Consider the following 25,411-nt stretch of genomic DNA (forward strand, 5'->3'; position numbering starts at 1 on the left):
TTTGTGGAAGGAGCTAGAAGTTTTGATATGGATTTACCTAAATCTAGTAATAATTTTTGTTCAAATAATGTAAACGTATTAAAATTTTATTGAATATATAAATATTAAATATTTAAAATTTAGTTATTAACACTTTAAATTATTATTATAAAATTTAAAATTCATAAAAATAAAATTTTAACTTTCGCTTGTGATTTTCCAGCAAGATTAGGACATTTATAATGCCTTCATAACATTGGTGGAACTACAGAAATAATAACAGTCTATGGTGAAACATTCTCATTAATAAAATCTATCAATGGTTAAACTAATTGGTATTTTGGGTAATCACAATTTAAGCTAGAGAAAATGGAGTAAATTATAAAATACAATTTTATAAAATTATAACTACAAATAATAAATATATTGTACATACGAGTAAATTTTCCAATTCTTATTTCGTAACAATCTTATGCAGGTCTGGCAGGGAGACCGGGTTGGCCTGCCCCGGCCCGCGACCGGTTCGAGAACCGGCTCGTCGGATCCGGTCCCGTATTTTCTCGCGGGTTGGGCAGGGATTGGGATAGGGGACCGGTTAGGGGCCGGTTCACCCCTTGGTCCCGGCTGAACCGGCCGGTTTCGCGGGATTCCCTTAATTTTTAAAAAATTTTTTGTTTTAAAATTATATCTGTTGGAGACCGTTGGGGCAACGGCTAGTGGGCCCCCCAACGGATTTATTTACCTTTTTTATTTCCCCAACACCCCCTATCACTCCCCTACTTTTAAAACTTTAATTTAAACCCTCAAGTTATCATAAATACACTTTAACCCATTTTTAATATTATAAACACCCCTCTACCCCTTATTATTTCTTACAAAATCATCTATTCTCTCATCTATTTTCTATATCCTCTCAATCTTAAGTCTCAATTTTTTATTCCATTTAAGTCTCATATTATATCATAATAGTGATAATACATATATTTCAATTCTAAATTTTCATATTATATCATAATATATATAATTCCCATATTTGCTATCAAGTATTGGAGTTCCAAATTACAAGTTACAACAAACTACAAGCTTCAAGAATCGGTTATAACGTCTGCTATTAACGCAGACGTTTGGTACATTCGTTTCATAATATTTATATTTTATTTTTCGTCATTAATTTGTGTTATTATTATTTTTATATTACACTTTACATATAATTAAGGTGGGACGAGGGGCTTAAATAGACATTTGTTATCTTGTGTGCCGATTCAATATAAAGAAGCTAAATCATTAGCCGATAGAAAAAAAGGAATTCCAGTTAATGATTTTGATATTAATGTTAATGAATTGGTAGGGGCTTCTAACATGGTTCAAGGAACATTAGATCCTTCTAACCCCGGTGGTTCACTAACACAATGTAAATATAATAAGGAAAGAGATCACAAAAATTTAGCTAAAATGGTTTCTGTTTGTGATTTGCCTTATAGTTTTCCTTCACATCCTGGTTTTATTAAATATATTCAACAAACTTATAATCCTACTTATAGAGGTTTTTCAAAAAATACTGTTAAATCTGATGTTTTTGTATATCAAGGTAAACATTGTTAATATCTTCGTTGTATATTTAGCACATTAGATTGTAGAGTGTCTATAACTTCGGACATGGATCGTAGTGTTAATGGACGTGATTATTTAACTGTTACAACACATTGAATTGATCATAACTGGAATTTGCAAAAAAGAATCTTAAGTTATAAAGAATGTGTAGAGAAAAAACTGGTGCATATTTAGCTTCAAATATTTTGAGTGTTCTAGATTATTACATGCTTATAGATAAAATAATGTCTGTCGCATTAGATAATGCATCTAATAATATAAACGCTGCTAGTATGTTAAAACTAGATTATGTTCAATTGATGATAATTCTTTTCATGTTAGATGTGTTGCACATGTATTAAATTTAGTTGTACAAGATGATATTTCATTATTTAAATGTGGTTGTATGAAAATTAAATATGCTGTTGCCTGAATTTTTTATGCTCAAAGAGCTGCTAGAATTAGGGAATTTAATGAGCGTTGTGTACTATGTGATTTGCCACCAAGAAAATTTTTAAGACATATTAAAACAAGGTGGAATTCTTTTTACGAAATGTTTTCAGTTGCTTACGAATATAAAAGACCCATACAAATGGTGTTTAATGCTCATAATGCTGACCCATTAGAGAGAATTTGTGAAGAAGATTGGGAAGAAATTAATGAACTATTAGAATTTTTAAGACTTTTTTATGATGCTACAATCATGTTTTTTGGAATTTATTATCCTACTATTTCATCAGTATTAATAAATATTTGTGCTATTTCAATTCAATTTTCTAAATACAGAAAAATTGAAAAATTTAGAGTTGTAATTGAAGGTATGATTGAAAAATTTTAATTTTTTTTTTTCTATTTCTCAAAATTTTTAACTGCTACTTTACGTCATCCTGACTATAAATTACGAGGTGTGCAGGGACTTGTTGAAACTTTTTATGATACTTAAGAAATTTTACCGAAAAAAATTCAACTTGTGAAATTTGTAAGTCTTGCATAAAAATAGAAGCAAAAATTTTGTATGAAAAAGATATAACTACAAGAAATACTCAAGGAGAAGTTGGTCAAACTTCTAATCCTCAGAGTAAAGCTCGAATTTCAAGTTATATGCGAGGTTTTCTTGGTTTTAATTCTACTAACCGTGATGATTTTGAAGAATATCTTAATCAATCTTTAGAAACAGTGAAAGACGAAGATGACAATGAAGATTTATTAGCATGGTGGAGGAGGCGGAGCGTTGTATTTCCAATTTTGAGCAAAATTGTTCGTGATGTTCTAGCTATTCAAGCTTCATCAGTTGCATCAGATGTTGCTTTTAGTGCGGCAAGGTTTCAACTTGGCGATCATAGACATTCATTGGCGGAAGAAAGTTTGGAAACATCAGTTTCATTTAGAGACTGGGTCAACGCCGAGAGGAGGAATTATAATTTGCCAAGGTTAAGTTTCAAAAAAGAAGCTTGGATTAATGCGGTAATTGGATCTAGTGATGATGAATTAGACTTACAAGAATTTCTAGCAAGTTTGCCAACACCGGAGGATGTTACCGTCGATATGATGCGACAATTAGAATTGAATTTTAAAGGAGAATACAAATATTATGTTACATCCGAGAACTAATTGAAACAGACCCCTTCCTAGAAGGTGGCTGCGTAAATTAGTTACTCATCTAATATTTGTAACAAATATTAGTTTTACATATGAGAATTTATTGAAACAGAACCCTTCCTAGAAGGTGGCTGCGTAGATTAGTTACTCCACTAATATTTGTAAATTGTAACTTCGAAGTTCTAAGTTGCAATTAGATTTTATTGAATAAATTTGAAGGCTTTATTCAAGTCTTTTTTATATGATTATTGTCTTGCATTTTAATTTTAATTTTAAAATACTAACTTTAAAATACTTAATTTAAAAATTGAAATTTGACATTTGAAATTTCAAGTTAAATTCTTTTAAAATACAAATTTGAAATTTAAAACTTGAAACTTGAAATTTGAAATTTGAAAACTTAAGCATTTTTTATTAGCTAAAAATGTTATTGGAAACTAAATAAACTAAAAATGTTATTCAATAACATATAATTTCAATACAAATAAATAAACATATAAAAAAAAATAAAAATTCCACGTCCCGTCCCATCCCGTCCTATCCCGTATATATAATGGGACGGGATGGAACAAATTTTTATCCCCCAATCCCGGTCCTCCCAAAATCCCGGCCAAAATGACCCCCGTCCCATCCCGTCCCCCAGTCCCCGTCCCCGTCCCATGCCAGCAACAATCTTATAGTTGAGAATAGGGGCAGATCTAGGGGTGGAGGGGATTCACTCAAATAATTTCTATAAAAAAATTATATTATACGTATAAGGTAAATTTTTCGTATACACATACATATATTAGTTTTGAACCTCTAATCAGGGGCGGACCTACAATGGGTCAAGTGGGTTCATATCAATCCACTTTGTTGAAAAATAATATCGTATGCATATATATATTTTATCAGTTTTTAAAATTTTATATGTATATATTAACTTTTGACCCTATTAACACAAGTGTGACCCTTGGCTGAGTGGTGAAGAGGGTTCAATTTTCCCAGCCAACCCGAGTTTGAATCCTTATTGCCACATTTTAGTTTTATATTTTATATCTTAAACCCACTTCGTGCCTCTAACAAACAACAAAGTGTAGCGCAAGAATAATTGCCTTTCAAATTGTCTCTTGCGTTCAAAATGGAGGTAACCCAAAACAGAAAGAAGCTAAAATGAACAAAAGAAAGGAGAAATTGGGAAAGGAGGAAAGAAGAGGATGAGCTAATTAAGAAAGAATATCTGCTTAGCAGGGAACATCATAGAAACTTGGTCAGTTACGTTAATGGACTGGACCAAGAGATTTTATTTGTCTTTTTGTTAGTTGCTTTAATTTGTTGGTTCAATTAAAATTGTACAGAATCTCTAATTAATAAAAGGAGCAGCTTGCTTCAGCGTATTTTAATTAAAAAAAATAAAATAAAAAATCACTAACCTATTTAATCTATCACTATTAATAATAAATTCTGAATCCGTCGCTCATGAAAAAGATAAAAATCTCTTTTTTTTCCCACCTTTTTCCCTATCTCTTCGAGAAGAAGGTATAAATAAATAGAATAATTGAGAAACTCTAGTGATGGCTCAAGAAGTGTCAACTAAATATAAATGACTTAAAAACACGTATGACTCAACGTGTAACATCTCATGCCAACACAAACCTTGTAATTAGGACAAATGTCATCAAATCCCTTATTTATATTTCCTTCTCATCCATACAAATCTAAAATCAAACAACTTCACACAAAAAATGGCAAATGCAAGTGATGAGTTTAGACTAGTATCACCAAACATAAATCATGAAGGAAAATTACCTAGAAAATACACACTTGAAGGTCAAGGTGCACAAAGAAATATGTCACCACCATTAGAATGGTACAATTTACCACAAGACACTAAAAGTTTGTCACTAGTAGTGCAAGATATTGATGCACCTATTGTACCATGGGTTATTTGGGTTGTGACTAATATTCCACCAAGTTTAAAGGGTTTGCCGGAAGGATTTTCTGGTAAAGGTGAAGAATTAGGTGGAGATTATGGTCATGTTAAAGAAGGAATTAATGATGAGAAAGTCCCAGGATGGCGTGGACCTAAGTTGCCAAATCATGGTCATAGATTTGAGTTTAAGCTTTTTGCTTTGGATGATGAGCTCAAACTTGGAAACAAGGTATATTCCGAAGTTGGTTAATTATTGAGATTTATAGTATTTTTATATAGTTTTTAAAAAATTAAAAAAAAGATACACAAATGAAAATAGAGATTTTGGATTAGGAAGTAATTATATTAAGGGTATATTTGGATTGATTTTTTCATCTTTGATTAATGGTAATTTATATTAGTAAGTGTCTGTTTGGATTGACTTAAAATTAAGTCCCTTTTTAATTTATTCAACCACTTTAAAAGTGCTTAAAAATTATTTTAGTTTAAAAGCACTTAAAATAAGTCAATAAATCATCCAACATGATTGAACTTTCATGATAAGGTTCCACATTTTGACACAAATGTATATATGATATATTATGATCTCTAGAATTTTCAAAGTAACACATCAAAGTTTTTGACTCCATAATTTGGAAAGTTCAATATCCAAGAACCTAAGTGGTTGGATTCACACACTCCTACACACACAACGGGGTCATAGCTAAGCGGTAATTATAGGTTCAACAGAATTCACTAACTTCATTGATATTTCGATTATTAATGTAATATGGTTTGTTGGATGATTGGCAGGTGACAAAGGATAAACTACTAGAAGCTGTGGAGGGTCATGTTCTTGGAGAGGCTGTTTTGACTGCAATATTTTAAATCTATGATTTTCCAAATATTTTCATGCAACTTTATGACAAGAAAAGTTGAAGTAGCTAGTGTAATATACAATTACAACAAGTGACATATATACATGAGATCACCATCGTAGTTTAATTTGTTCAACTTCTTATTGTGTTTGGAAAATGCTGCATCCTTGATTCCTACCTGCTACAATTTGTATTATGCGGCTTAGTATATGGTAAATATAGTTTTCTATATAAATAAATCGAAAAGCAAAAAAAAAATAAGTGAGGTTTGGCCAAGGGAGAATTGTGGCTAAGACAAAAATTATGGGTAAGCGGTATTTTTTTGTTTTTGTTTTTGTTGTATTTCAACGTATGTGTCACATTAAACAAATGAAAATAATGTGATGGAAAAATGAAAATAATGTGATGGAGTGGATTACTAACTTTTTCATACATGACAACAACTTCAACAAAATGTTATTAGAAGCATGTCTTGATAAACATTTTATACAATATCTATATCTATTAACTTTTCTGCTTCATTAAAAAATTCTAGTTAAAGATTACAATTTTGATAATATTGCTCTTTGAAGGAGAGAGAGGAACATGAACAACTTACTTATTTTTGTTCATATTTTTTTATTATTTTTGTACTTTTGAGAGATCTGGTGTTTCCCTTTATTATCTTTTTTTTTTTGAATTGTTCATTTGAGAGATTTGGTTTCCCTTTATCCTCTTTTTTCTGAAAGGTTTATTGTTTTTTCGATCAAAAACTCAGCTTGTCCATGTTCTTGGGCGACTTATTGTTCTTCAATTAATTATTGACCAAAAAGTCCCTCTTTTGGGAAAGCTCATGAGAGTGAGTACTCTCCTCTTCAATGGACAGATTGGGAAATCTGTTTCATCACATAAATAACCCAATGTATTGTGAAAAAGTATACAATTAATGTAGTTTTTACAATTTATTGTATGAGTTTTCACAATTTAAATATATTTTTCGTAAATAAGAGTGATGTAGAAATTTGTATTGCACTTCTATTTTTGCTTTTATTTTTATTTTTATAAACACCTTATATATATATTTTATAAACATCTTATATATATATATATAAGATCATATATGTGTCAACTTAAGTCACAACTTTAATATTCCTAACAAAAAATGTTCAAGACACAGAAAATTGTAGCCTAATTGTTTATTAGGCAAAGTGAGACATTTGAACAAAAAGAAAAGATTGTTTATTAGGCAAAGTGAGCTCTTTAAACAAAATGAAGATGAGGGGTTTTAAAAGAAGATGAGGGGAAGTACAAAAAAATAAGGCCGCGATCTTTAATATTCCTAACCAAAGTCCAAAATATTCAAAGGTACAAGAAATATGGAAGAATTGTAAGACCAATTGTTCTAATAACATACCTTGATATTTGTTTTTAAAATTCTTATTGGTAGATAATAAGCTTTAAATAATTTAATTTAAAGTTTTAAAATATTAAACAAAGTTATATTATATTTTTTAATTTATCTTATCAACAGTCTATATTATATTAAAATTATGAAGATTCTTAATAATGTTGATGGAACTTTTTGACTTTCATTACAAAATTTCTCTTAGACAAAATTGTGTTTTCACTATTTTTCTTCAATTATTATATTATTATTTTAATGATATTAGATGTTGACTATATCTGTAAGAAACTTTGAGAATCTTTTTCCAACTAAAATAGACTTGATCCAAGAAAATAGTAAAAAAAATAAATCAAAATAATAGACAAAAAATTCAAAAGACATCCAAAAATAATAGGCATAGAAACCAATTCAATATTGTGTATTAATTATTTACTTATTTGTATGGAAAAATAATAGAATCACAGCAGGAGAATCCTAAGTTGCCATGGATCCTAAGAGATAGAATCTATACATATGGTCTTTATATAGAAATAATAATAATTGTATAGGATTTATTGTTATTCGGGAAAATGGCCAAGAATATCCCTAACCTATTGAAAATGACTTAAAAATACACTCCTTCCACCTTTTGGTCTAAAAATACCTCTTACCTTTGTTCATGGTTCAAAGATATCCCTCCTTCCATCTTTTTGGTCTAAGAATACTCTTAACCCCTATTTAATTAAATTGATTTCGTTACTAATTAGTTAATTCTTTTATTTGTTCTAAAATATAATTTTTATTTATTTAAAATCTTAATATTGGGTCATCCCATATATTTAAAATATTTAAATCTAAAAAATAAAATAATAAATTTATTGTGTAAAAATAAAATAAAATAAGTAATTTTCTCTTTTAACAAATTAGTAAGCCTATTATGTGGGCCGGACAGAATCAATCTGATCCAGTAGAATCTTTTGAAAGAGGAACTTTTACATATAGTCACTCAAAAATAGCCTAATTACTCTCCATATCTATAGTTTGATAATTACAATAAGTAGCTACATGTTATAGGGAGGAGAGAGGCGAGCGAGACTAGGAAAGAGAGGAGAGAGGCGAGCGAGAGAGGGGCAAAAGTGGGAGAGAGGTGAATTTTATATGTATATCGGTTAGATAATTGTATATTATACATATGCATTTGTATATATGGCAATCGAGATTGGGAGAGGGAGGAGAGAGGGAGAGAGGCCAGCGAGATTGGGAGAGGGAGGAGAGCGAGAGAGGGCAGAGAATGGGAGAGAGGTGAATTGTATATGTATATAGGTTAGATAATTGCATATTATACATATGCATTTGTATATATGACAAGCGAGATTAGGAGAGGGAGGAGGAGGCGAACGAGATTGGGAGAGGGAGGAGAGCGAGAGAGGGCAGAGAGTGGGAGAGAGGTGAATTGTATATGTATGTCGGTTAGATAATTGTATATTATAAATATGTATTTGTATATTCTGGCGAATAATACATACACAAACATGGTAATTATACAAACTCGAAGTCAGCCCACATAATTAATGTATAATGTTAGTCGCAAATGGTAATTATAGCAAACTATAGCTATGATGGGTAATTAAATAGTATAAATTTGTTTGATCGCATAATTTCCCTTTTTGAAATTAGGATATTGGTACTGGGCCAGACTAGGTTTAAACCATAAGAGGTACATGGATCGGATTATTAACTTTTTTAATGTTTAAGTCTTTTTTCAACTTATGATACTTAAAATCGGTTAGTCTATTATTATTTATGCAGTTGTTATTAGTCAATAGATTGATTGCACAAATGAGGTATAAAATAATTATATGCTTAAGAACTCATTTTTGAAGGATTATACATCTTTGGAGAGAGCAAGAACGCAATTGTAGCGATATGGGAGCACGAGATTCATCTAGTTTCTTTATTTTCACCTCATTGTTGACTGATTATTTCGATTATATTGTATGTGTTATTCACTTCATATTATTTGTAATTACTTTATTATACAATTAACAATAGGATTTCTATTTACACATCTACAATTGAGCATAACAATTGAGAAAAAATATTGTAGATAAGCATAGTTAAGCAAAACATTCAAAGCTCTTGAAAAAAAATTCTTGAGTAAAGAATTCATTTCGGGTTGAATATATATAAGAAGATAAATAAATTCCTATGGTACTAGTAGGGGCAGAGCTATCTTGTTCGAGGAGTGTAAAGTGATATTTCTTTGTAGGAAAATTATGTTATATATATATATATATATATATTTCTATTGACACCTCTTGATTCAAGGTGAAGAATTAGAACAATGGTTGAGGTGTTGCAAAAGATCTCAACTATTTGTAGGTCAAGTCACTACAAAAAATTCGCCTTTTAGCCACGCGTGAAACCGTGGCTAAATGGTAGCCAAACCGTGGCTATCACATATTGGCCACGGCCAGCTGCGTGCCCAACAGGGGCGTCGCCATGAATTTTGCCACGGTTTTAGCGTCCGTGGTAACTTTCTTCTAGCCACGGTTTAGATTGTGTTTAGCCACGGTCTACCCATGGGTAAATTTGCCTACAACAAATCATGACTTATGCATATATTAACCGTGGCTAATTTAGGCGTTGGTAATTTGCTCATAACTTTAATACAAAATATGAACTAGCTACGGTTCAACCGTGGCAAAAGTGAGTTTTTTTTTAAAAAAAACAATAATTTCCCTGCTATATATCCCAATATCAATACACTAATAGATAGGCATTCACAGTGATCACATAATTATCACTTGATACAATAAAATGATTTCCAAAAGATTTACTGAACCAGTATACACACAAAACTAGCTATTATAATAATGATCAAAGTTCCAACATTGTTCTACATATAGTCACAAAAGATAAGAGCTTCAAACCTTGAATATTCATACAAAATACCACAAATACTAGAGTAATGGAAATACTAAAAGTTAAATGAAACACCATATATATAGTTTGTCTTAAAATATACTAAAGGCTAAGAAGATTAGTTGAAAGTAGGCAACTCACTACCAAACTTAGCTTGTAAAAGCTTATGAAGAGTTGCCAACTGATCCTCATTTTGCACAAGTCGATTCTTAGTTTCCTCGAGCGTTTATTTGGTCGCCTCAAGCTGTTTTTTTGTCTCTTTATATACCTTTTCTTTCAAGGTTTCTACATGTTTCTCTAGGTCTCTAACACGTTGATGAGACATACTACTAGAGCTACCAAGATTCACATGACTAATTGAATGCGAGGCATTCCAAAAGCATTTGAAGGGCAAACATTACCACCTAAACCATGCACTCGATCAGAATGCTCAACTCCATACACTTTTCCAACGGCATCATTAGAATGAGCTAGTATCTTCATAGGAACACCTGAACTGGCAGCAAGTTCCTGATCTTTAGGTAGTTGCTCCGATATCTTATCCTACAAGAAAAGATATTTTCACAATACTATAGGCAAATAGAACACACCCCAAAGCACTACTACTAACAAAAGTTAACATAATTTGTACAAAAAAAATATTAACAAAAGTATTACTACAAGACATCAACTATTTTGACTAAAACTTAAACAAAAACCACTTTCTAATGTGTAATGAGAGAACCCAATACAAATTATCACAATTTCAAAGTTATTTGACGAGGAAAGATGAAGAGCATCCTAGGCAGACACATTTGTAGCACAAAGGCAGCTGCTACATTAGTTATTTTTTATTTTTATTCTTTGGTAGCTAGTTGAGTCTTATGCTAGGCTATAGACCAAAGAAAAAAGACAAGAATAAATCAACACCATAATTGAAATTTGAAAATGGACAGGTATATAAATCTTACAGCTAAAATCTCATTCACATAATTACCATCCTTCTTCAGTAAAATTGACAAAATAACCTCACTCCGACACACAAGTCTTTTCAATTTTTACTCCTGTCATTAATCAAGTATATATAAATAAAAAATAAACATGAAACACATTTCACTTGATACAATAAAATGATTTCCAAATAGAATTCAAGGTTAAGAAACATACCATTTGACGACCTCTCCTTGCATTGCTTTTGCTACCACCGGCATGCGAGACTTTAAGTTTCTTTCTATTTTTTACATTTTGTGCACTTTATTTCTGTAATTATCAAACATAAATTTAATTACATGTAATAGAAGGGCACAATTTCACAAGATGTAGGACACAAGTTCTTAAAGCTATATAAATCGTTTTATCACAGCCAACACCAACAATATTACTTAATGAAAGCAAACAAAAATCAATCTTAAATTTTCAGACTCACAATGGTCTTTATAACATGTTCATTTAGATTGCTCAACAATCATTCAACTATATCCTATTTCATAATTGTTGGCATCTTAAAAGGAGTATCTACTTCCACACAAAGGATGCAATATAAAATTTAAAAGGAAGATATCGGAGCGAGAAAAGAGTTTAAGCTCTAATGATGTTGAAGGGAGAGAGCAAAAACAGACATTGCAAAGCCGAAACAAGAACTTACCAACATATTTGAAGCATTCATTGACATCACATAAGTTTCTTATAAGTAACTAGTAATTTTCAGCCCTTTTTGTCTCTACAAATTTAGCATATAAGTTATAACTTCTAATTCTTATTGTATTTATAGTTGAAGGCATATTTAAATGTACAAAATGAGTTATATTGTGTATGTACAGAACTTAGGAGTTAGAAAGTTTCATATTTCTTCCTTTCCATACTTTTCTGAAGTAAAGTTGTTATGTAGCAAGAGTCCAATGGAGTAGCAGGGTGAATTACGATGGATTGAAAACTAATGCAAAGAAAATGTTTCATGGGATGCTATTTACAGAATGACACTTACAAGGATAATTTAACACTTGTGGCAGATGTTTAACTGAGGATATTCCAAAGCCAAGAAGAATAGATGAAGTCCTGATCAAAATGATCCTTCAAAAAGTTTATTTGAGAGCCAATTTGAGACCTTAGTCGGCTAGAAAACTAAGAGAACTGAATGTATACCCAACGTAAACTGTGTTGAAATTGTTTTTTTTCCTAAGAGTCTACATATGCAAGCCTAGAGATTTCGAATGAATATCGAACCTAGTTCTTCTGTTTTTTATTTTTACCTTGAGTTGTAAAGTCCATTTTGGTTATTAATAAAAATTATTTACCCAAAAAATAAGAGAAAGAAAGAATCAAATTATGAACAACAATTACCTTCATCTTATCCTTATTACAGTGATGCACAAAGGCAATCCAATCAATAGAATCCACATTTTCGGGAGGCTTAGCAAGTAGCTCTTCTTTACTTTTGTTGGGGTAGAAGTTATTACATCGTAACTTATATTTAAGGGCCCTCCACCTCTCGCGTAAAGATTGCATCACCCATTTAAATCCAATCTCATAATCAAACTCAAAATTCTCCTTCATATATGTTTGTATTCATAAATCAGTACCTATTGAAAAAGATAACATTATTTGAATGGCAATAAAGTTAGCTAGTTACCTCAATAAGTTGCCATTGTCGTTTTGTTTTTTCATGTGGCATCCTATCCCATCACTCAACTAATATGGGACAAAATACAAACATTTGAGAAAGTTTGCCAAGAAATCTCACAAGCAAATTTGAACCATTGTCACTTCCTTTTCCATCACCATTTAGTTCCACCATGATTTTTTAATTTTTTTCAAAGTTTCAAACTCGATTTGATTGCATCTTTTGAGTAGTAACTTCTCCGGTTGAAGTATCTATCATTTTAACAAGCCATTAACAGAAATGAAAAGTAATGATAACAACAAACTAATAATAAAGAATACAAAGCAACAATCAACTCTAATATGAAATTACTTCTAACCTCTAATGTGGACAAGTAACGACTCATTTTTCACCTGTGAGCTGGCTCCAACAAAACTTGAAGAAGAAATTAAATTTCCATTACCGAGAGTAGGAGTTGTGATATTCTCATTCACAATTTGGTCATCTAGTTGATCAAAATTTAGGGAAATTGTGCTATTGTTGTCAGCTTGTCGTCCTCGTAGGCTTTCTAACAATGATTATGCTCTTACAACTAGAAAACCCAATAAAACTTAAAACAAGTAGTAACGTATTTGATCCCAGATAGGCACTGCTCTTTAATTTTTCAAATGTTGAACTTAAATTCATGTTCCTTATACAGAAACAAACGATAACTAGAACATGGTTAGAAATGCACAGAACAAAACAAAAGGAGATCTAATCTTGCAAAATTTCACACCTCTCAAGATTTATATATAAGTTTATAGGTTATCGATTTATGATAATAATTCCTCCAATGTATAATCTTATCTACAAAATTCGTGGGGAAAATATATCCATCAATCTTTCCAGAGGTGTGAGCATGATTTTTCCAACATAAATAAAGTAGGATGTATAACCTACCACTAAAATTTCTATTCTTTACAACATGAAAACCCAATAAAAACACATCAAATTGCAGATTTCAAAAGCTCATAACTTCAATAAACAAAAACTTTATCCAAAACCCTACATTCAATTTGAGTTTAAATACACTAGATTCCAAAGATTTCTTACTTGAACGAAGAAAACTTACCACATTACACAACTATTTGAAGCGGCTTTTGACAGAAATCGATTTTGAAGAAGAGAGTCGAATTTTGGGCAGAAATCGATTTAGATTTTGGGGGTTGGTTTTGGGTGAAGTGAGAGAAAAGAGAGTGAGTAGAGGGAAATAATAGAAAAGGAGGCAAATGAAAAAATAAAGAATGGGAATGAAATTTTACCTGGCTATTTTAGCCACAGATGTTTAGCCACAGTTCGTACTATGTAGAGAATTTTTTATTTTTTAGCTAATTTTGCCACAGTTTTTGCGACCGTGGCTAATAAACCGTGGCTAAAAGGCGATTTTTTGGTAGTGAGTGTTTAAACCTGACTCAAGGTTTTTTTACTTTAGCATTTTTATTTCATTTTTTGTGTGCTTATTATTTTAAATTTTGACACATTAATAAAAATTGTAGCTCTGCGCCACTAAATACGACACTTCACTATTATCACTATATTACTTGAAGTCCAATAACAATATTTTGACTTTTAACTGTTAACGAAAAACAACTATCATTTCTCTAACATTTCAAATGATAACAAATATTAATGAGATAAACAAACTTATATTACTACAGGGTCCAAAATTGACTAACCCATGAAATTTCCACAAATAATTTTCACAATAAATTCCTTGGACCATGTGATCCTTTCTTCTTTTAGTATATAAGTAGTAAAGTTCATAACATCATCAACTTTGCTATTGATGACTACTTTTGAAACTTATAGTCTATAAATCATCATCTCTTAGACTTATACATAATCAATAACTTATTTTTCATAAGAAATCTAAAAATAAAATATGTCACCCAAGTGCTTAATTCATGTTTAGGGTGAATTGCAATTGACTAAAATCAGGAAGACATTCAGAAAAAGAAGGAGTTGTTTGATAAATGATTGATGCAGCATGAATCAAAATGCTTGCTGTCAATCCCCCTATTTGGTAAACTCCTTTCTTTGATGACTCATATTCAAATATGTGACATACATATTTCCATCTTCCCCATTCCTTTTCCACACGTCTATGATTCTCTTCCTGTAATAATAATAATTACGTCTCAGTCTCTAATAAGTTGTGATCAACTAAATGAAATCACATTAATGTTGTTTCGTTGTTTGAATTCATTTCATGCCGACATATACTCCCTTTGTCTCAATTTATGCGACACATTTCAGATTTTGAGATTCGAACAAGTCTATCTTTGACCGTAAATTTTCATATATCTTTTAAATATTTTAAATAATAAATAATATTTTTATGTAGTTTAAAAATATATAAATTTCATTTAAAAAAAATTGAAGATTCCATGAGCAATAATTCTCGGTCAAAACTGTTTGACTCTCAAAAAATGAAATGTGTCACATAAATTGAGACAGATGGATCGGGTTAATACATAATAAAAAGGCATAATACATAAATATGCCCTTTAACTTGGCTTTAACTGATATTTATGCCCTTCAACTTTGAGTGTGCGCAAGTACACTTAACCTTATATAAAATTGAACAAATAGACACATTCATCTTACATCGAGTCCTACATGGCAATTGTGTCCTATGTAGCGTCTTACATGTATTATGTCGCGCCGGACGTGTACGTCTACTTGTTCAATTTTATACAAGTTTAGGTGTCTACTTGTACACACTCAAAGTAGAAGGGCATAAATGTTAATTAGTTGAAGTCAAGTTAAATGACATATTTATGTATTATGCCCGTAGTAAAACAAAAACTACTAAATGTTTTACGTTCTTCAAGTGGCAATGACCTTATAATAAGTGATTAAAATAAAACAAAATTATAGTATTAGGACATAAAACCTAAAATAAAAGAGCATATAATAAAGTGAATAAATACCTTGAGAAATATATCCAAGGGTACATCAAAAATAGCATCAACTTCGTCGGCATTAAGTAGAGGCTTAAATTCTTCTATTCTAGACAATAGCCCCACTACTGGTACAACCGTAAGTAGGTGCTGCAATAATAAACATAGTACGTACTTATGGTGAATACTTTTCTACTACCAATTATATTAGATATAATATCCTGTCTTTTAACTTTGCCTCAGTTGACATCTATGTTGTTTAAGCATTCAAACTTGTATATAGTTGAACAACTAGACACATGCGTCTTACGTGGCATAATACATGTAGGACGCGAATTATCACGTAAGACACATGTTTTTACTTGTTCGACTTTATATAAATTTAAGTGTCTACTTGTGTAGACTCAAACTTGGAGGGCATAGATGACAATTGAGACCAAGTTAATTTAAGGACATATTTATGTATTATGTTGTTATTTTATCTATTAAAGTAGGAATTAATTTGGAATATAAATTGTTGAAATATAAAGAAGTGAAACTAAATAATATTTTTAAAGATGTAATGAATATACCAATGATATGAATGGTTCAAGATTAGTAATGACTTGAACAAGACTGGATTTCAAACCAATCTCCTCCTTTGCTTCTCTTAGAGCAGTGACAGAATCATCTAAATCTTCTTCATCCATCTTTCCACCAGGCAATGCTACCTCTCCTTCATCATTACAAAATCATATATTATAAAGTGTTTATTCTCTATTTAATTAATAGTGTCATTAAAAGGGTCCATATGTATTTTTTTGGCCAAAAATTGGATATGTAATGTATAGTTTTTTTTTAACATCTAATTAAATAATTAATTGTCTATAGTAATCATAATTTGGTAACATTGAAAGCAACGTAAATAATTTGCTACAAGAAGTTAAATACATTGAAAATGTATAAACTATTTACTATTGGTGCATATAAAATGTAAAATTGCACATTAATTTTTGAAAAAATATGCCTAGAGTATGAATATTTTATAAGAATGAACTTGGAGGTGGATGGTCCTCAAATATGCCCCATGCATGTGGACCAAATATGCCTCGTGGACAAAACTTCAGGTTTAACAAGTTTTGCCCTTTGGACAACACTTTTGACCTTAGAAACTTCGCCTATTGGCAAGTGAAGGTCAAAAGTTAAAAATCACTCATTTTCAAGATTATTCGATGCAACTTTCAGCTAAGTTGTTGCCAAAAAAATATTCTTACTTGGGAGACATTTCCTTCCAAGAAAAAGATAAAAGGATAAAAGTTACTTGGCTATCTTTACGAATTCTCAAATATGACTAGCTTTATATTTTAACAACTAATCCAAGATTACATTAACCACATAGGTGCTAATGATTCTTAATCATTTTACTCATCATGAGCAACAATGATCAAGATTCAATTTATTTATTTTTAATCAAAGTGCAAAACAATAAAGAAATTAATTACCTGGATGAGTGGAAAGTTTCATGGATCTTTTGGTTAAAATTACACGAATTTCACCTTCAAGGCCTTGAAAAAGGCATATCAAAACAGCTGCTCTTTTTTCTCTAGAAATTACCTTAGATAAGTGAAGATTTCTAGTTGTTATGTACTCTTTGATCCCAACAATGTAACAATTTTCATGCAAATTATTATCACTAATTTCTTCATTATCCTCCTTGGAAGAAAAATTAATGATTGGTTGAAGTTTTTTATTAGACTCACAATTCATCAATTGAGAATTAGGAGGAAAGAAAGCCATTTTGGGAGAATGGGGGTTTTGGTTGAATAATTTGTGCTACTATAAAGTAAGTTATGGAAATAGTACTACTTTTATTTTGAGTTGCATAAAGGTGCAGTTGAGGAATGCCTAATTAGGGGATGCTTCCTTTTATTTATTTACTATCATATATAGATATTAATAATGCCCAACTTCAGAATCTACGAGATCCATTTAGTAGTGACTTTTTCTTACCATTGTGTTGGAGTTCCTATCTCTTAAAGGGTTGGTGTGGTAGACTTCTTCCTTGTTTGTCGATTAAAGAAAACCTTATATGACTTCCAACAAGTGAGAAAGGCCCTTCAGATTTTTTTCATTTTTTTTACTTTATTAAAAAAATAGAGTTTGGTCATGAAAATTTTAAATACAATTTAAATTGATATTTGAAATTTAGAGAACACCCAAAATCTTATTTTCACTTTTACGATGTTTTTCTTTTCAAAGTTTACCGTAATTTAAAGTGGTATCATAGAGGTCTCACTGAAGGATTGAAGCAACGGTCAATGATATCATAACAACATAAGAAATTAAATTCTGGTGAAAAAATAAGCAATATTATGATTTGAGAAAAAAAATGAATGAAAAAAGAAAGAAAAATAATAAAGAATAAGAAAATAATCAAAAAATAAAAAGGAAAAAATAAGATCAGGAAATAAAGAAATTGAAAATAAAAGAAAAAATACAAAAATAAAAAGAACCAAATAAAGGAGAAAAAAGTGGGAAAAGGAGAAAAATAAGGAAAAATAGAGAAAAATAAATGAATAAAGAAATAAATGAGAAAAAAAGGAAAATTAAAAAGAAGAAAATGAGTATATAAAATATATTTTTTGTTAATTTAGATTTTAATAAATACGTTAGTGATTCTAGTATTTTTAAAAAAAATTACTTTCGGTTGTATTCTAATTTTTTAATTTTTCAACATTTTATTAGTCTGAAAAAGTTAGAGCCCGTTTAAATCAGTTTAAAAGTTGGTCAAATCTACTTTAAGTAATTTTTAGCTTTTGAAAGTGTTTGGCTAAAATAAAATAATTTAAAATAAGTTTAAAATGATTTGAAGAAAGTTAAAAACTAAAAGTAGGTACTCCCCTGCTTTTCATTTTTTAACGTAAAAGGTATATAAGTTTAACTTTTTTTAATTTTTTTTAATATACGACTAGACAGATTAGTGGTGTTTTATTAATATAAAAAACATATAAAAATCCCCAATAGGGATAAGTACAAGCAAGGAGGGTTAGGCCTTACCTTACTAATGTTATGAACCTCTACTAATTAACAAGCATGAAGAAAATAAGAACTAGAGAGAACTAGGTATTCTATGACCATCATTGAGTTAGTAACATACTCTATGATGATATTACAAATGAGGATACTTAAATAATGCAAATATATAAAAGCCAAGAAGAAAGTTGTGTTATCAACCTCAACCTTCCTTTACAACTGTATGAATTAAAAAAAAATAGGTTGCCCGTCTAAGACCATCATTGAGTTAGTAACATACTCTATGATGATATTACAAATGAGGATACTTAAATAATGCAAATATATAAAAGCCAAGAAGAAAGTTGTGTTATCAACCTCAACCTTCCTTTACAACTGTATGAATTAAAAAAAAATAGGTTGCCCGTCTAAAGTAACCTGAAGTATTTTCCTCTTGTCTTCTTCTTCAAATTTGTCCAACAAAACTTGATAGTTCATAACTTTTTCTTGGGTTGATTGGATCTTGTTAAATCTATTGACACTGTCATATGATTTTGCTTTGTCAGTCGCATAGGTAGTTGCCTTGGAACAAACTCCCCGGTCACTTTACTATCTCAACTGTGTTGTCTACTGTGTGTCTTCCTTTTGCTTTTGTTACTTCCACTTCTTTGATGCCTAGATGAGATATCCCTTTCCCTAGCCACTTTATCAAAACATTCGTCTAGTATATTATCTTCCTCATCCTCATCAAAAGAATCATCGTCCAAATCAATAGCATAAGCCTTAGTGGGATTAACTCTAAATGCTAAGGCCTAATTCATTCTTCTTTGCAACAACACTTTTAGGCACAAATTCTAAAGCTTGTGGACTTAATTTTCCATCCAAACTAGGAGGTGAGACCTGCTCTTCTTCATCAACCAAATCAGCCCACCTAGGAGCACTCATCTACCCTTGGTTTTCCTTTGAAATTATCAAATTATTTGTGAGATTAGCTTGAGAAACTGATGACATACCTTTCATCAAATCTTTGTCATTCCCTTTGGACAAAATGAGCTGTCCAAATTCAACTTGAAGTTTTCCAAACGACTCCAAAGATTGGATAGGGACCTTGTGAGCTAAGGTGTTCAAAGTGACTATGGGTGGCTTGATCGCTAAATTGGATTTGAGTGTCATGGCAGCCTCACATTCTTGAATAATCTTATTTACTTCAGGATTAGAAATGTGTAATGTTGGAGCCATAACAATACCATCTTTTGATGTATCCTTCAAGAAAGCATCAAAACTATTCGAGCATAATAGGTCATTTGAGGAATTACTTTGCGAACTCACAGAAACATTAGATGATGTCTTCCTACGTATAACCATGTTCCAGTTCTCTTTGCTGCTAGTTCCTCTCACTGTGTTCAAATCCTTGTCTAGCATTATTGCTAATGAGCCATCAACGTCCTCACTCATATTCATAGCAGTTGAAACTACAATTTCCTTGACTTGATGTACTCATTTTTCAACATGTTGGGGGACCTCATTTAAAGATTCGTGATTTGAATTCCCAATGCCAGAAACATCGACTTCCAAATCATTCTCAATGGTTTAAGCAAAATTTTCATTCGGTAAAATTGAAGCTTCAGGTATTACTTGATGGTCCACACCCTCTTTTACTGCCTCCTCACCAATCAAAGTAGATTTAGGAGTTGAATCTACTAACGTATCAATCCAAAACTCATTAATACATATACCATGCAACTTTGAGACTCCATCAACAGTAGCCAAAGAACTATAATTCCTAGCCAATTGTTGCACCACATTTTGATTGCCAACTCGTTTTTTGATATCTTTTTTCGCAACTCTTTTAGAGTTCAAAAAATCATGTGCATCTTCCGTTAATTGTTCCATAATGATAGCCTCAGAATCAGATTGTGTAAGGGCAACATTTACTTCTGAAAAAAAAAGACTTTATTTAAAGTTAAGTGTCACGCCCCGAGCCTACACCCTGGAGGTGGCTGGCACTCGAAAACCATTGCTGGCCCCAAGCGAACCCTTGGTCTGGCTTTCTTACTAAGCGGAAGTCCTAAACACAAGAAATAGTAAAAAGGGAACTTGTGAATAAACTTAGAACGTCTTTAAATAAACATTCAAACTTAGCCAAAATGGCAAACTCATGTCTCAAAAACATAAGCCAATAATAAAGTAGTGACAAATGAATTTAACTAACTGATTGTCTGTCTATGAAGCCTCTAAATAACTGAGATGGAAGTCGGGACAGGCCCATGACATCCTAATGACTAATAATAAACTGAAAGCAATAAAAGGGAATCTTCCGGAAGCAAGGAGGCTCACCACAAGACTCTGAGTGCTCAAACTGGATCAACGAGGCACTGGATGCTGATCCTGGTTACCTGTGTCTGCATCATAATAAGATGCAGGCAAACTGGCATCAGTACATTGAATGTACGAGTATACGAATTGGAATGCTAAACATAACTTAATCTTGAAAAGAATCTCGAAGAAAAATTTACCTTGGCTTTACTCAACTCCTGAATAATTCAACTCAAAATGCAGTGTAAAACAACAATAATAGTGCAATTTATACAAAGCATTTAAAACAATAGAAAATAACTTAGTTCGTTAAAGAAAAAGGCAATAACAAACTCAACTTTACTCATATAATAAAGTAATATAGATTCTGTGGGAGATTCTCTAATCGACAACCACTACTATGAGCCTAAGTGGTGATACATCGTCATTGCCCACGCTTTCAGAACTGTCCTGTACTTTGTCGTCATGTAGAACTACTTAACTTAGTGGATCCACTAGCTTATGCTAAAAGCATCTTAAGGAGTCATCTAAAAAGTATGATCCTTTACTACCCATGATGGCTACATGGTTTATGGAGACTTGAGTTAATATGAACTTGTATCCCCATATCGGTGCTCAATACTAGTCCCAAAATATACTTAGCTAATAAGTTTTTAAAACAAACTCTTTCTTTGGTTTGAGATAATTACTCAAAAACTTAGCTAAAAAGCTCTCTTGGAAATCTCAGTTTCCTTTCTTGCTCAAATGTGAAAATATTTTAACTCTTGGGAATATTTAGTTCCCGTATAATCTTTGAAGAGTGAACTTTACACTTACTCTTTACTGAAAACTTAGCTCAAAGGCTCTTTTGGAAATCTCAGTTTCCTTTCTTGTTTAAATGTGAAAACATTTACTCTTTGGAAATACATAGTCCCGATATACTCTTTTGAAGAAATGCACTTCACACTTCAAACTTTACTCTTTACTCAACTCAAAACTCAAGTCTTAAAACAAAGTTAAAACATTTGTAAAAGACTTTTGGAAAACTTTATGAACTTCTCTTAAATTGACTCTTGACTTGTCTTGACTCGACTCTTAACTTCTCTTGACTTGACTCTTAACTTTCCTTGAATTGAATTATGGATTCAAGGATTATGATTTGTGATAAGAAAGATCTCATAATATTTAGGAATGATTTTAGATAGCTAAACATGAGAAAAGATTAAGAAATCATTGTCTGAGGGTGGGTCCGCGATGTGGAGAAGTATTTAAATTTTTGGTTCGAAAACAAATTTTGAAGCAGAACGGTCCGTGACAGCTCCACGACGACAAACGATTTTTCCCAAATCTGGGGAGCAGGTCTGTGACGCGGAGGCACTGCCCAGATTTGCCCGATGAAATTCCTTCTTTGTTTTCCAGCTCTAAACCCTCTAAACTCGATTGGTTCTTTCCCCAAACACTTAGAATCATCTATACCCTCAAATAACATTAGATTCTACTCGAAAACACAACTAAAAACGTGAATCAATCTCAAGAAAACTCCAACAACACAACCCACAAGGATATAAACGAACTTCATCAAGAATTCAAGGGATTTACTTTCAAATCAATATACTTTGATGAATTTGAATCAAGTTGGGCGCGTGGGTGAACTAACCCAACGCTATGTGATCTCACATACCTTGTAGGGATCACCCCCTACGAAATCCACAAGCTAAACTTGACAATATTGACGAATCTTGCCTCTCTTCTGTTTTCCCTCTTCTCCAAGCCCTAGCGTGAAACTTCAACCTTTCCAAACTATCTAAAATATGAATTTTCCCCAATTAACTCCTAAAAACGAATTAGAATAATTAGGTAAGGAAAAGACTAAATTACCCTTCCAAAATCCAGATTAGACTTTCCTTAATCAAACAACCCAACTTTCAAAGGGAAAAACTCACTCATACGAACTCAGAATCACGTAAACTCGGTGGCGTTGGAAAGATCATTCCAAGAGCTTTCCTACCATATCTGGAAGTACCTCTAACTCATTCTGAGATAGAAGTTATGGCCATTTGAAGTTGACCAAAAACTCATTTTTCCTAACTTAAACAAAATTTCCAGATTTTTATTCTTTCCAAAAATGACTATTTCCAATTATTAGCTTTTTCCTAGTTATTTTAAATTGCGAGATGTTACAATATTTCCCCCTTGGGAACATTCGTCCTCGAATGAAATTACTCTTACTAGGCTAAGGGTGTAACATGCAACATTCAGTTCAAACACCTACAAGCAAATGCAAAACAACATGCCAACTTATAAATAAATACTAAGAAAGGATTAGTACCTTGATTCAGAACTTCTCTGGATTCGAAGAGATGTGGATATCTCTTCTTCATATCCTTCTCAGCTTCCCAAGTAGCTTCTTCAATAAATTGGTTCCTCCAAAGGACTTTGACTGATGCTACCTCTTTTGTTCTCGACTTGCGAACTTGACGATCTAGAATTTGAACCTGAATCTCTTCATAAGATAAACTATCCTCGATACCAATATTTTCAGTTGGTATGATTAATCAAGGATCTCCCATGCAATTTTTCAACATGGACGGTACTACCCATAGACAACCTGCTTAAAGTATCAACAACAACATTAGCCTTACCTGGGTGATAAAGAATACTCATGTCATAATCCTTGAGTAATTTCAACCACCTCCTTTGTCTGAGATTAAGCTCTTTCTGAGTGAACACATACTGAAGGCTCTTGTGATAAGTGAATACATCTACATGAACACCATATAAATAATGACGCCATATCTTTAAAGAAAATACTACAGCAGCCAACTCTAAGTCATAGGTTGGGTAATTCTTCTCATGAGCCTTCAACTATTTGGAGGCATAAGCTATAACTTTGCCATTTCGCATTAACACACAACCCAAACCAACTCTAAATGCATCACAATACACCCCAAAACCTTGAGTACCTTTTGATAAGGTTAAAACTGGGGCATCTAGTCAACCTAATTTTCAATTCCTGAAAGTTTTTCTCACAAGCTTCAAACCATTGAAACTTCATTGGTTTCTGAGTCAACTTGGTCAAAGGAGATAAAATAGATGAAAATCCCTCGACAAACCTTCTATAATGTCCAACCAACCCCAAGAAACTCCTAATGTCAGTTGGAGATGTGGGTCTAGGCCAATTTTGCACTGCCTCTATTTTCTCGGTATCAACTTTTATTCCCTCTCCAGACACAATGTGGCCTAAGAATGTCACAAGCTCAAGCCAAAACTCACACTTAGAGAACTTGGCATACAACTCTCTATCTTTTAAAGTCTGGAGAATTATTCTGAGATGACTAGCATGATCTTCTTCATTCCTTGAATAGATTAGTATGTCATCAATGAACACGATAACAAACATATCTAAATAAGGCTTGAATACACTATTCATAAGGTCCATGAATGTTGCAGGAACAATGGTCAAACTAAGAACTTATAATGACCATAACGGGTCTTGAATGCTGTCTTGAGAATATCATATTCCCATACTTTCAACTGAAGGTAGCCAGATCTGAGGTCTATCTTAGAGAAACAGGTAGCACCCTAAAGTTGATCGAAAAGATCATCAATTCTTGGAAGCAGATACTTATTCTTGATGATAACCTTGTTCAACTGACGATTCTATACACATCCTAAGGGAACCATCTTCCTTTCTTACAAATGAGACCGGAGCGCCCCAAGGTGAGACACTTGGTCGAATAAAACCTTTCTTTAAAAGATCTCTCAACTGCTCTTGAAGCTCTTTCAACTTTGATGGTGCCATTCTCTATGGCGGAGTAGAGATAGGACGGGTATCTGGAAAAATATCTATACCGAAGGCTATCTCTCTCTCAGGAGGGACCCCGGGTAGATCATCTTGAAAAACTTCTGGAAACTCTTTTACTACTGAAACTGACTGAATAAGAGGTATCTCAACACTAGAGTCATTAACTCGGGCTAAGTGATAGATCACACACCCATTGGAAACTAACTTTGTTGACTTAAGGTACAAAATAAAATGACCCTTAGGCACTGTTGAACTGCTCTTCAATTCTATAAGTGGTTCACTGGAAACTGAAACTTGACTACTCGAGTTTTACAATATATTGATGCATAATAGGCATGAAGCCAGTCCATACCTAGAATGACATCAAACTCTACTATGTCTAACTTAACTAAATCAGCCATGGTACTCTTGTGATTGGCGGAAACGGAACAATCACGATAGACTTTTTCTGCTAGAATAGACTCACAATCAGTTCAGAAACACCGAAGGCTAAAAAAGAACATCAAAATTGAAGACTTGGATCATACCAGTGACAATATTTGGTGAATCCTCTTGCTCTCGGTGACTAGCGA

The 25,411-nt window shown here is 32.0% G+C and overlaps 2 protein-coding genes across 2 annotated transcripts; one reads left to right on the plus strand and one right to left on the minus strand.

Moving 5' to 3' along the window:
* Positions 1-4,892: 4,892 nt before the first annotated feature.
* Positions 4,893-6,078, plus strand: LOC125817143 (uncharacterized). Its single transcript, XM_049496706.1, has 2 exons — positions 4,893-5,309; positions 5,873-6,078. The coding sequence occupies exons 1-2, from the start codon at positions 4,893-4,895 to the stop codon at positions 5,945-5,947; spliced, it is 492 nt and encodes a 163-aa protein (XP_049352663.1). The 3' UTR covers positions 5,948-6,078.
* Positions 6,079-14,742: 8,664 nt separating this feature from the next.
* On the minus strand, positions 14,743-17,524 carry LOC125817081 (nudix hydrolase 15, mitochondrial-like). The gene is made up of 4 exons (XM_049496658.1): positions 17,230-17,524; positions 16,321-16,463; positions 15,779-15,898; positions 14,743-14,961 (listed from the first exon to the last, which is right to left on the minus strand). The coding sequence occupies exons 1-4, from the start codon at positions 17,522-17,524 to the stop codon at positions 14,743-14,745; spliced, it is 777 nt and encodes a 258-aa protein (XP_049352615.1).
* Positions 17,525-25,411: the final 7,887 nt, after the last annotated feature.

The sequence above is a fragment of the Solanum verrucosum genome, unplaced genomic scaffold, assembly GCF_900185275.1.
Source record: "Solanum verrucosum unplaced genomic scaffold, falcon-dt-bn FXZP01000094.1, whole genome shotgun sequence".
In the NCBI taxonomy this organism is placed as follows: Eukaryota; Viridiplantae; Streptophyta; class Magnoliopsida; order Solanales; family Solanaceae; genus Solanum; species Solanum verrucosum.

Coding starts and splice junctions, on each gene's coding strand:
- LOC125817143 (XM_049496706.1), top strand. CDS start 4,893: ATGGCAAATGCAAGTGATGAGTTTAGACTAGTATCACCAAACATAAAT. Junction 5,310..5,872: donor AGCTCAAACTTGGAAACAAG/GTATATTCCGAA, acceptor GATGATTGGCAG/GTGACAAAGGATAAACTACT.
- LOC125817081 (XM_049496658.1), bottom strand. CDS start 17,524: ATGGCTTTCTTTCCTCCTAATTCTCAATTGATGAATTGTGAGTCTAAT. Junction 16,464..17,229: donor GAAACTTTCCACTCATCCAG/GTAATTAATTTC, acceptor GTAATGATGAAG/GAGAGGTAGCATTGCCTGGT. Junction 14,962..15,778: donor CCTTGGATATATTTCTCAAG/GTATTTATTCAC, acceptor TTATTATTACAG/GAAGAGAATCATAGACGTGT.